The sequence below is a fragment of the Thermobia domestica genome, chromosome 7 (genome assembly GCF_964235325.1).
Source record: "Thermobia domestica chromosome 7, izTheDome1.hap1.1, whole genome shotgun sequence".
NCBI lineage: Eukaryota > Metazoa > Arthropoda > Insecta > Zygentoma > Lepismatidae > Thermobia > Thermobia domestica.
This window is the reverse complement of record NC_137460.1, coordinates 87,586,139-87,598,740: the sequence shown is the minus strand read 5'-3', so window position 1 is coordinate 87,598,740 and position 12,602 is coordinate 87,586,139. Positions and strand designations below refer to the sequence as shown.

Below are 12,602 nucleotides of genomic sequence, written 5' to 3'. Positions count from 1 at the left end.
CCCAGTATGACCTTTTGACCTTGAACTTTTGAGAATACATATCTTCGATTTTTCTAAAACTCGCATATAATTTGCACACAAGCTTACTCTATAACATAACGGAAATACAAGTTGGGACAGTAATGGGAACTTTCAATAAAATTGTTTTTTTTTTTTTTAGTAACAATTTGTTTGTACCAGACAGAGTTTTAATGTATAAAGCAGTTTGCAACACTGCATTTAATGTAGTAATAATAATAATAATAATAATAATAATAATAATAATAATAATAATAATAATAATAATAATAATAATAATAATAATAATAAAGCGACAGCTATCGTGTCCAAGCTGGAAAAAGTTTTTTTTTTTTTTTTTTTTTTTTTTTTTTAAGCCACAGGAGTGACGCTTCCGCTTCGTATTACTTACTAGTGACATATTTTCAGGCCTATGTTTTATATTTTGCCTTGCCCAACCATATAATTGTTTTGGTGTTATTACCTGGTCACTATAAGGTCTTTTCAAACTTGCTCTTGCAGCCAGTCTCTTTCAAGTTTCCCGAGTTCATCACACGTACTTTTTCCATGTGCGGCCGCGCAAAAAAACATTCAACAGGTACGGAAAAATCGCTTTAAAGTATCTAATATTGATGAAGTTCTTGTGATTTTTGTAATGAGCTGCTGCTCCATCGCAGAAATAGAATAATTTGGTTAAATCTTCAGAACCAAATTTATCTCTCAGAAAGGTAATAAGTATTTTCTGCAATAAGTGCACTAAAATTGTATCATGTTTGAGACACATCCGACGATCACATTGTCAGTTATAACTGTACACGTCTGGGGATTTCTAGAGTATAAGCAAAATAGTTGCTTGACCGTTATTCCAGTGGAAACCTTGTGACGCTTCTAGGAAAACGAACGAATAATTTTCTGCAAAATCGGAAGAACAATGCACTGTTTATCAAGAGGTTTTTCTTTCAGATCCTTAAGACATGAAGATTGTTGATAAGTAAGTTCTTTTGCTTTACGAGCCATGTAGTTAGTGCCGTGAAATTCCTGCTGATGTTTTCTGACAGGTCAACTTTTTGGAAGTACAGTTAGTAATTTTACTTACACACTTCTATCCGCTGTTCGAATTTTTTCTTTCAACTGCATTATAATTTCACTTTCTGCTCCATTTTGCTTCCCATACTCTGTAGAAATGTCTAATAATTTTGTGATCTTTTGGGCTGCGGTTCAGAGATTCTAAGGCACTTTCTTTGACGCACTGCTCAATATCGCTATTTCCAGCATCGGTGCTGCTAATCATCACACTCTCTGTTATTACAGGAGTCGCACTCGCTTCACAAGGTGTTGCTAGATTTTAACGACAGAAATCACATATTTTAAATCCATCTTTTAGCGATGAACACTTTGAAATCATCCACGGCAACATATTTCTCAAATTTCTTTTGACATTCCCATGACCTTCTATATTAAATGCATTGCAGCAAACTGTTTTCTTGAATCTTGACGATGACATTATTCTGATATAATAATTCGTTAAATAAGACCGGCCATTGGAACATTGACTTAATAGACACCACAATCAAGCTTCTGTTTTCAAGTACAAAGTCAGCACCAGCACATAAACACCTCAATCGTACATTTGAACGTGTGGACTCAGTCCCCTATCAACACATTCCTCTAACTAATGTATCCACACCTCTCAATCTTCCAAATCTTTCTGTAGCAGATGACTGAGCAATCTATCATGCTGTTGTACAATGTTACAGTGTTGCAAACTGCTTTACACATTAAAACTCTGTCTGGTACAAACAAATTGTTACTAAAAAACAATTTTATTGAAAGTTCCCATTACTATCCCAACTTGTATTTCCGCTATGTTATAGAGTAGGCTTGTGTGTAAATTATATGCAAGTTTTAGAAAAATCGAAGATATGCATCCTCAAAAGTTCGTCAAAAGGTCACCTTGGGTGACCTTAAATAGATATTCTTCCAAAATTAGGCATGTGATATATCGTTGGAAAGCTTATTTTATGCTCTTTCAAACAAAACAAGAATCAGCTCTCTATGCCAATTAGATCAAGAGCAGTATTGTCCGAAAGTTTCGCGTATGTACCAAAGTGGGCGATTTTTTCGTATTTTTGAGCCCCCATAATTCAGAAACCTCAACACACAGGAAGCAACAACTTTGCACAATTCCATATCTCGACCACCCCTACGAAAAACTAAAATTTGGTAACAATCTAAGATGGTCGGGTCAGAAATGCCTGTTTAATTTGTTTATTTCACATGGACTGCCCAGTCCGCTTTCTGAATAGCCATATATTCAATCGCTCTTAGAAGTCGGTGCTCAGCCACTCACACCACATGGACTGCACTTAGCTACAGTTGTGCTTGGACAACCCAGTGTCTATATTACAAAACACCACTGACAGTTGAATTATATATTAAATGCGGAAATACCCGATTTTATATCATACCAACTTCTCTATATATGTGCAAATTCAATGATGCGCAAAGAGTGAAAAAAAGTGCGACTGATAAATCGGTAATTTTCTTTATGTATCACATATAATATACAATTCAACCATAAGGGATAAAAAAAAAAAAATAATTTCGACACTGGATTGTCCAAGCATAACAGAAGTTATGATACAATCCACATAGTCTGAATGACTGAAAACTAGTGGTGGGCACAAAAACCGGTTTTTCACCGAAACCGGTTTCGGTTTTCTTCAAAACCGGTTCGGTTTTCTCCGAAACCGGTTATCGGTTTTCTCCAAGACCGGTTCGGTTTTTCACCTGATCCGGTTTCGGTTTTCTTCAAAACCGATTCCGTTTTTTTTTTTTCAAAATTTGTTCTATTTCTGACCAGAATGGTGTTTCGTTGTTCTCCGGAAACCGAATCCATTTCCACAGAAATAGTCTTATGTGTTTTCGAAAAGTTTTCACCGAAACCAGTTTCGGAGAAAACCGAAACCGGTTTCGGTGAAAAACCGAACCGGTTTTTGGAGAAAACCGAAATGTCGGTTTTCGGGTTTCGTTTTTTATAAAAACCGGTTTTGCCCATCCCTACTGAAAACCGACTTCAAGAGGGTTAAGAGCGAATCGTTGTACAGGGAGAAGATATAGTATGTAATATTAATTACTTCTCTATTGAAATTATTTTACTATTGCGAGTATACAGCTTCTAACGAAATATGAATCTTCCAAAGCTTACCTACTAATTTTAACTGACCGGACTGAAGAAGTTCTGGTTTATCTTTTTCCACGTTATGAATAGAGAACTCTACAAGCTCCGTAATATGATCTATCCCAACTGCTCTCCCAGTCTCGCCAACCTGAAATATCGAACAGAATTTATTGTAATTATAAAACCAAGATTCTGAATTTGATAGCTGTGCATTAAGAATAGAGGATATATTTATTAAAATTTACAAGTAAAACTCTGTTAATTTAAAAGTAAGAGTAAAATTTAAATAACTTATTTATGTAGGCTGAGAACATGTACATCATCTGCGAACATAGAAACGACGCTAAGAATGATAGTTCATTACTATGCTACTGTAATGCAAACCTATTCCCGGCAGGAGCTCATGGTTCGGATTCCACGTTAATCAGTAGGTCTATGTCCCATATAGCTTCGCTGCTGAACAGGACGTTAAACTCAAAATCAGCTCAGTGTAATGCAAACCTAACTTGTAATGACCAGCTAGTACAGGTCGACGCATGTATTCGCACTGGTTTTCCTTGACACGCATTCCCACCGTTGCTTCACGCCTGTTCCCTACGGACACGCTACTGAGGCTCTCATCAGCTTCATCCTGTCCTGAACCGGAACAGTGACCACCTAGCACCTGTTGGTGGGTGGTTTTTCTCAGGAATAATCGTTTCAATGGCATTTTAAGTTTGCAGGCATGTTGTTCGTGCCGTAAATCTGCACATGGTTTGTGGAATGGTGCCAATAAAAGTTAGGTTTTTAGGAGAGAATAAGAGAAAAACTGTAATATTTGAGCAATTATTTCTGATGGTGACCCTCAACTTACCTGTTCCCTGTAAGGTACATTTACTGTACATACCTAAAGTATTGTAATATTCTTTCTGACATTCTCAAATCAAGTATGTTTATCCTTAATTCACGTTTAAAGTATTTACAGAATACTTGGCTCGCATCATTCACTAGAAATATGAAATATAACTAGAATCCTTTCTCTGTTCCCGATTTTTGCAGTAATATATACATGGATGAACTGAAGATCCTTCGAAAAATATATGAGTCAATAAGAGGGAAATTTATACCGCCAATCGAATATAATTGTAAGGACGACGACTAAGGTGGGCATGCTGTATATGTCCTGCCCACAAGGACGATTAAGGTGGTCAGGACATATACAGCAAATGCACAAAGTAGAACGGTTGAGAAGGCGTCTATAGGGAAACCAGATGCACGAAAGATAAAACGAAGGCCCAGAAGAAGACAGATAGACGACACAGAAGAGGATTTAAAGAAATTAGGCATTAAGATTTAGATAAGAAAAGCAGAGAACCGAGAATGGAGGAGAGTGATTAGGGAGACCAAGGCTCTCCAAAGCCTGTAGTGCCTATCAATCAGCAATCCTTGATCTACCACAACACAACTTTATCTAAAAATGCCCTCGAAACACTAATATGTGGTTTAACCAAGCGCTGAAATTAGTATTGAAAGATGAAATACCCGAAATCTTGATTTCCCGTTACAACGTGTCACGTAAGCGATAAAGATATACGTAAGATATATTGAGGAGTTGAAATGTAAGTAAGCATTACTGCTGAAGGAAGTTTTATTTTTATCATTTTTATTCATATTTTTAAAGAAGATTTGATTGGCAAATATGGAAAAGATAAATAACTAGAAATTAGCAATTACGAGTATAGAATTGTCCAAAATTATAGGTATAGCGAAACTACATTTTTCTGGCAAACAGCATGTGAAAATGGCTAGATTTAGCCATTAAATGGCTAAAGTGTCGTATTTTAATAAATTTATCGTATAATTGGGTGCATTTTTGAACTGTGAGATACGTAGTTCTGCATTCGTTAAAGGATTCGACTCTTTAGAGAATCGAGGGCTTTACTTGTATTATGAAAACTACAATTATAACTTGCCAGTGCCGTTGGTTTAAACTCCCCATCAAGCATGAAACCAACTACTCACTGCATTATCCTCTAACTCGAGTAAAACGATAGATACAACTTTAGAGGGTTGTTTGTCCCAAATTCATAAAATAATCAAAACTCGATGGACAGTTATGACTCAACCAGATATTTTGAGTCAGAAAATAGTATAGTAAGTAATATCCCAATGACTTCATATAATCAGAATTGGTATGTGATAATGGTAGTTATGTATTGAATGCGTCCTCTTGTTATATTGGGAGTCACACAGACTTCTACATTACATAACCAGAATGTCAGAATGTACTCAAATTTCTACATTCCATAAACGCATTACAGATTACAATCAATGTATAATAACCAACAACGCTGTATAATGCAGACTTTCAACGCTTTCAGATTGTTGACTGTGCTATTTCATCGTAAAAAAATTACTTTTCTTTTTCTTTTCTTTAATAATAAAATTTCCACGAAAAATTGGCAATTTTTGACCTGATACAATCATTGTGAGGCTTTACTTTAGTTAAATCTTTCAGTTTAACGCTCCACAATTACGCCCGGACACGGAGCTTTACTTTAATGGACCGCAGTTCCGCGAACAATATGCCACTAGCACAGTGTTCGATTTGTAGGGGGGATGCCTGGGATTCCCCCCCTTTGGAAAAATCATCCCGGCTTCTGGTTTAGCTAATATCCCAACCAGGGATAGTGGTTTTCCCCTCTCTGTAAATAGTTCCTTTATCATGGAAAATATTTAAAATCACTCTCTTAGAGTATTCTGTTTTCTAAGTTTGGATGACGCTTCTTCTGTCTCACTTCCCTTTTCTTCTTTCCCGTACATGAGGCTGTATTTGTTTGCGCTAGCTACTCGATAAAAATACCGTTTTGGGGAGTTTTAAATGAATCTTGCAAGAAAACAAAACCAAAGATGCGTGTTGTTTCAAGGTCTGTAGTATATTTGCAAGGTTCCTTTCCTCTTTGTCAGCAAAGATGAAGGGAAAGATTTGATGGTAAAACAATCCATTAAAACTTGGAGCACTGGACATCAATATACCAATAATGCGTTTCTTCTTCCGCCGACAAGAAAAGAAACAACTGAGGTACTAGCAAAAGCGCAAGTGGACCAGAGTTTTCCCCGTGCATCACAATACAGAACGAAGAAATGTTTATTGCTCTTGCGGTCAACATATGTTTGCAATTTTGGATCCTACAGCCTACCCAACCAAAGGCAAGAATGAATACAAGTCTGTGTTGTCATCTACAGTAGTCTTTTTTTTTTTTTTTTTTTTTTTTTTTTTTTTTTTTTAAATAGCTAATAAAGGAATGGAACTGGAAAATTTGATCTCAGGAGAACACTGGAAATCTACACTATCACTAGAATAGAATGGTTGTTGAGAAGGAATAAAGGCAGTGGGGAAAATTACCAGTATTGAGGAAATTCAAGTTACTACACATTCGCGCTTGCGAGGTCAATGCCATATTTGTTTTTCGTCTGCGACTGTCGTAGTGACAGAAGCGTTTGAGACATCAAGTTTTATTGCTCGTTGGGCGTAGGAAAACATAGGTGCTTCCCTCTATCGGTCGTAGCCTCATAGGGGCCTGAGTTAAATTGACAACAATACACCACTTCAGTTAATTTGGATTTTCAAACAATCGAAGAGATATATAGGTTCCATTTGTCTTTAAAGAAAAAGAAAAGAAGCAGGCAGGGCCAGGACTTCGCAGCAAGTTAGATGTGAATGAGCCCTCTAGTGTTCTCTCGTCTTGAGTTAATGGTAGCTGTGCGTTCTTCTTGCGCGGAGTGCATTTTACACTGGTGTAAACCGAACACTTCCTTATATCGATCCACATTCTGGCAGTTTCTTATATATTTATATTATTATTATTATTATTATTATGAAATCATAAACCTATGCGTGTGTATAATTTTTGAACATTTGTGTTCGTGTAACTAATCTTAAACATTAAAGTGCGTGTCTGCAGTACCATTTACGTACGGCCGTCATAATGGAGAAACAACGAACTATATTGTAATTTTATGCTCCCGGTACGAACCGACAGGAACAGAGACCGCCAAATACAACAGCAAAAATCAAGGCACTTCATCGGGTAAGGTAAAACTTTCTGATGAAGTAAATACTGATATAGAAGTCCCACCAGCAAAAAAACGTGCTATATGTGATGCTAATAGTATCGTTTTCACAGTCGGGAAACGAGAGTAGTGCAAATGTCCGTGGTTGTGTTGAATTATCTCGTTTTAATAACTGGAAGAAGAGCAGATCGGTTGCAATAAACAAACTGAAATTAGTTATTTGTTCCGTGTACAGTTAAATTCCATCTCTTAACGTAGATAGTGTGGAACGCGTACGTATCGACAATGCTTTTATAGACGGTGTTTCTGTAACTAATCTCAAGAAACTTAATGACAAAATTGGTGATCATGGAAGATGCAAGTTCCACCTCAAGTGCATGGAAATAATGGATAATCGGAAGAAACACCACATTGACGAATCCATACAAAAAAGCACGAGTCTATGGCAACTCCAAAATGAAGAAAAAATTAGAACACAGCAGCACTCTTGTGCACTGCATATATGATTGCTAACGAAAATCTGTCTATCTTGACACATTCTTTTTTGGTTGAACTTCAGAAATTAAATGGGGTTTCCGTGCGAAATATGTTATACTCCGATCATGCGTGCAAAAACATGATAATTTTTATTGCCGAGGAGATGAAAAAAAGTCTTGCTAAGTTTATTGTGGAGTCAGGAGAAAATTTTAGTATTTTAATTGATGAGAGCACGACAACATCTAATAAATCTTGTATGATAATTTGGAAGGTGGTGCGTTTTGGAAGGTGTTTAGTTTTGGAAGGTGTTGCGTGTGTGCGTGTCTTTTTTTATTATTATTATTATTATTATTATTGTCGAACTTGACAAAACTACAGCAGAAGCTATATTAGGAAGCTTCTTCGAAATTTTATCTAGCCACGGCATAACGGAAAACGTTCTGAAGAATCACCTTGTTGGTTTAGTAATAAATGGCGCCGCAGTGATGCAGGGTTGTTACAATGGAGTTGCAACACGATTACATGAACTGTTGAACAACGACTTAATTGTGGTTCACTGTATGAATCATAAACTTGAGCTTACAGTTCAAGATGTAATTAAATCTGTCTCTGATGTGTATCATATGCAAGCATCTATGGATGCTTTATATTCAGTGTTTTCTCATAGCCCAAAAAACCAGAGACTACTTAGCCCAAGAACTATTATCAGACGAACTGTCAACAAATATTCTGAAATTGGGTCGTGTGTTTGAAGGGTTGGATTGCATCTTCATTCAATTCTGTGCGGTCACTGTAGGAAAGTTACATTGCATTGTGCAGTCTTTTGACTAAATGTAGTAAAGATACATCCCGTCCGGTGCATGAGAGATAGAAATTCGAGGGTTTAGTAAAGAAGCCAACCAGCTGGTTATTTATCGGGAAATTTATATTAATCTATGATGTTCTTGAAATTTTGAAAGGTCTTTCGCTCTGTTTGCAGAACAGAAGTGCATCTGCAGTTGAAGCCAAACGAGAAATCAATTGGTATATATCAATCAATTAAAGACTGTTGATCTCCCGAGATCAAGAAATGCTCTTAATGAACTAGAGTAAAGAAACACATTCAAAGGAGTGTCTATCACTAAGCCTACTGATAGTGATAAAACAAAATTTGACACTTTCTAATTGAAATTTCTTCAATCCCTTTTAGACAACGTAAATTCCCGTTTTCCAAATAAAGACTTTTTCGTTGATGCTTCTGTGTTAAACCCTGCTTCTTGGCCTGTTTATCAAAGTGAACTAGTGTTCTTCGGAGACGATGCCATCCCTCGATTATCCAAATTGTTGAAACAGTCAATGAATGGTGTTTCCTTCGTAGTGAAAGAATTTCGTTTGTACAAGAATAATCCTTCTTACATGCCTCCAGCTGTTCAGGAACTTAAATATACAAATGTGGATAAAATTGAAGCGTCACAGTGCTACAGACAATCCTACCAGGAAAGCAAGAAATGTCAAAAAATGTTCACATGCATCTCGCCTTTTCAACTAAAACGTAAGTAATGTTTTTCTTTAAAAAAAAAAAAAAAAAAAAAAAAACTTTAGTTTGTTGTATGTACACTCACGTCCAAAATTATTGTCGCATGTCTATAAATTTGTTGTTTTGGAATATAATTTGATAACGAATTCGCCCGGTATTTCTTATAATATTAGTACATGTATAATCGATAAAGACATGTATGTGACAAATTTAATGTCAAAAGAGCAGTAAATAAGAACAGTAAAACGAAAATAAAACTTTCTTGTACATTTAGCAACATCTTGTTTTACTCATTCTAATTTTCGTACTTATAGTTCTTTTTCTATGAAATTTACCACAAATATACATTTCCCGATTATACACATAGTATCAGTATTAAAAGTATCCTGCAAAATCATTCTCAAATTATATTCTTACAATACAGTTATAGATATGCGACAATAATTTGGACATGAGTGTACGTACATATTGTATTATTCTATCTTTACTACATTTTCTGTTATTGTTTTGTTACTTTTGATAATTCAATGTTTTGTTTAGCTAGATTTTGAAATTTGACCATAAAATATTACTCTAATTAGAGGAGGTTCCAGGAAATATTTTTGGCCATCTCACAACTTTGAAGCCCCACTGCCCCTAATGTATATGCAAATGCACTACACATTGTGATCCACCTATCCCCCCCCCCCCAAACACACACTGGTAAATTAACAAATCGAACCCTGCACTAGCAAGAATAGGTATACTCATTTCACTTTCTGTTTTCTCAATAATTTTGGAACCAAGTGATCATTTTAATTCAGTTTCCTTTATTGTACTGATAAATGATTCTGTGTACAACACTGATATTTATATTCCAATTGGTCAATTTGTTCTGAAGTTATGGGCAAACGCACATTATTATTATTAATGAATGGACTGCCACATAGCTAACTTATGTATGATTTTTCATGTGTTGTACAGGGCTTGATCCCTGATAGAAGTATACTGAACTGAGTATTCATCAACTCAAATGGGTTATTCTATGTAATAGTATACTGGACTAGCATTACGAACATTGTACTTACCATAAGAGCCATGCAGACTGTGAGGTAGCCGCTCCCCGATCCAACGTCCAACGCTCTTGCTCCTGGAACAAGCTGATCCTTCAGAAGTTCGAGGGCGTGAGCGTGCTAGAAGTAAATAAATATAAACGATCGAAACCCATAAGCAATATGCTACTGTACAGAAAACTGTAAGTTATTGAACAAAAGCCTACTAAATTTGAAAATAATTATATTGTATTAGTATTTGGTAGTCTAATTGACACAATCATGATTTTAAAAGAATTTTTTTTTTTTTCTAAGCTCCATACTTGCACCTGCATGTAGGACATGACACCTACGCTTACAAAAACAAATTCAAAGGAACGAAAAATCTAAGCTTTTTACTGGTGTAATACTACTTCAGGACAAAATCACATTCACAGTTTCGAGCTTCTTAAATGAATCTGTACGTTTTACCTATGGGTAAATTATTACATTAGCTACATTATGGTACAGTTCGCAGCAAAAGACCTGCAACATGAGCATGTAAGTTTATTGTGAAACGACGAAGTCTTTTGTTCCAAAAGAAATGTCCAGAGGAGGACACCGAGGTTTCTCCTGCGTGATTCGTACCACTTAGACGTTATGTTGATTACCTGCGCTGTTAGGCGTAGTTTCACAATAAACTTACATGCTCATGTTGCAGGTTTTTTGCTACGGACTGTACGTTTTAGGCATTAGCAGCTTGTAGATCATTTAGATGCGAAGTCCAGCTAGTCCCTCTGTTATTAATGAAGGACTCCTTAATGGATAATTTGCTTACAGGTCCGAAAGCAATACGTTTTCTTCCACTACTTTGAAAGCTATCCTATTAACATTTTCCGGCTATTAACATCAAGATGCTTGTCAGGTTAGAATATGCTTCTTTCACAACCAAATACTAAGCTTAAAATTATATCAGGAAAAACTGTTAAGCTGTTGGTCTGTTAAGCTAGAAAATTCTAAAACAATTCTTTCAACTTTCGTATGACTGGTTCCAATAGGCACTCTCCAAATCTTATCTATAAGGAAAAAATGAATACGAAAAACTGCACTCTATGTTCTAAGAATTGTGTAGATGTTACGATGGTCGATTCTGGGAACTGAACCTAGGTCTGCGAAGCGTGAACGTTAATGTTCATTTCATCAAGCGAAGTGAAGACAGTAACGGTTGCACGTTCATGAAGACGCCTAAGTCTTTTACGAACGATGAAGAAATTATTTTTCGACTCTACTATTACACAAATATATACATATATAAATAAGGTAACTTACCATATGAGGTGCACTGATTGTAACACCATATCCAATGCTTTGCGGTGCATCCATGTAAGGATTGTGTTTTGCGTACTTTCCTCTATCAACGGCAAGCATAGTTTCTTCTACGCGTCGACTGCGAATAATTCCGTTCACTGCAAATTATTATTAATAACTTAATATACTGTAATTCCTTTTTGCACATTACACACAATTTGAAAATATTAATTAAAAAATATTCTTTACTAACAAAACTTACTATACAAATTTTACAATTTATTTATTTACCTCTCATTGAATTACGTATAATTTAACAAAACATGTGTAACAATAACAGTTGTGAAGGAAACTTCTTATAGAAATACTCAATCAGAAGTGGCATACAAACACAAAAGTCTGTTCCAGACACACGAAGAAAAATCTGACTCGTACCCACCTAAAGAAAATCCTTTGCCGCTGCCAGTTGTTTGACTGGGTACTGCATTTTGAACAAGCACTTGACATCGTTATTTCCATTGTAAAAGAATGCACTGGAGAATAGGCATAGGTATTCTCTTCCAGTTTTCTCTGCAATCTTTCCAGAAATTACGAATAGTTCAGACACGGTGATATTGAGGGAAACGGGGAATCCAAAAGAGGAAAAAAATCACAGGAGTCTTCCAGCAGAACATCAGTTATTGCCTGCATAATGCTTCATTTGGTGGTAAAACCGAAAGAACAGATTTTCAGTGATGTGGTTTGACGTCTTATCTATGTGTAAATTTGGAATGTCTTGTTCATACATGTGGAAAATGGTGCTCATAGTAATTGACTGGAAGTACAGAAGTCCAGGTTTTCATTTTTGTCAACCTGGAACCATCAATTCCATAGGGAAGACTTGGGAGTGCAGAGCGGGCAAATCGCTAGATCTCTTTGTATAGTTTTGATCTGACCACAACCAAAAAGGTAAATGAAAACTGTAGTGCAACACATTTCTACTTACCACCTGCTAAATGCGTCTATAGTTCCCTGTAGTTGGTTTTCTGTCCAGTGATGTGTGGAGGTTGGACAGTGTACG

The 12,602-nt window shown here is 36.1% G+C and overlaps 1 protein-coding gene across 14 annotated transcripts in view; it reads right to left on the bottom strand.

Annotated features, from left to right (window-relative positions):
- Positions 1-12,602, bottom strand: part of Pcmt (Protein-L-isoaspartate (D-aspartate) O-methyltransferase) — a 99,212-nt gene that overhangs the window by 75,098 nt on the left and 11,512 nt on the right. For all 14 annotated transcript variants that reach the window (XR_014132183.1, XR_014132184.1, XR_014132181.1 and 11 more), the window contains 3 exons: positions 11,564-11,700; positions 10,292-10,396; positions 3,206-3,326 (listed from right to left, as the gene is read on the bottom strand). Coding sequence is in view for 9 of the 14 variants with exons in the window: in XM_081765017.1 (XP_081621143.1) it covers positions 3,206-3,326; positions 10,292-10,396; positions 11,564-11,700 (363 nt within the window). In the remaining 5 variants the exon portion in view is untranslated. The remainder of the gene's footprint in view (positions 1-3,205; positions 3,327-10,291; positions 10,397-11,563; positions 11,701-12,602) is intronic.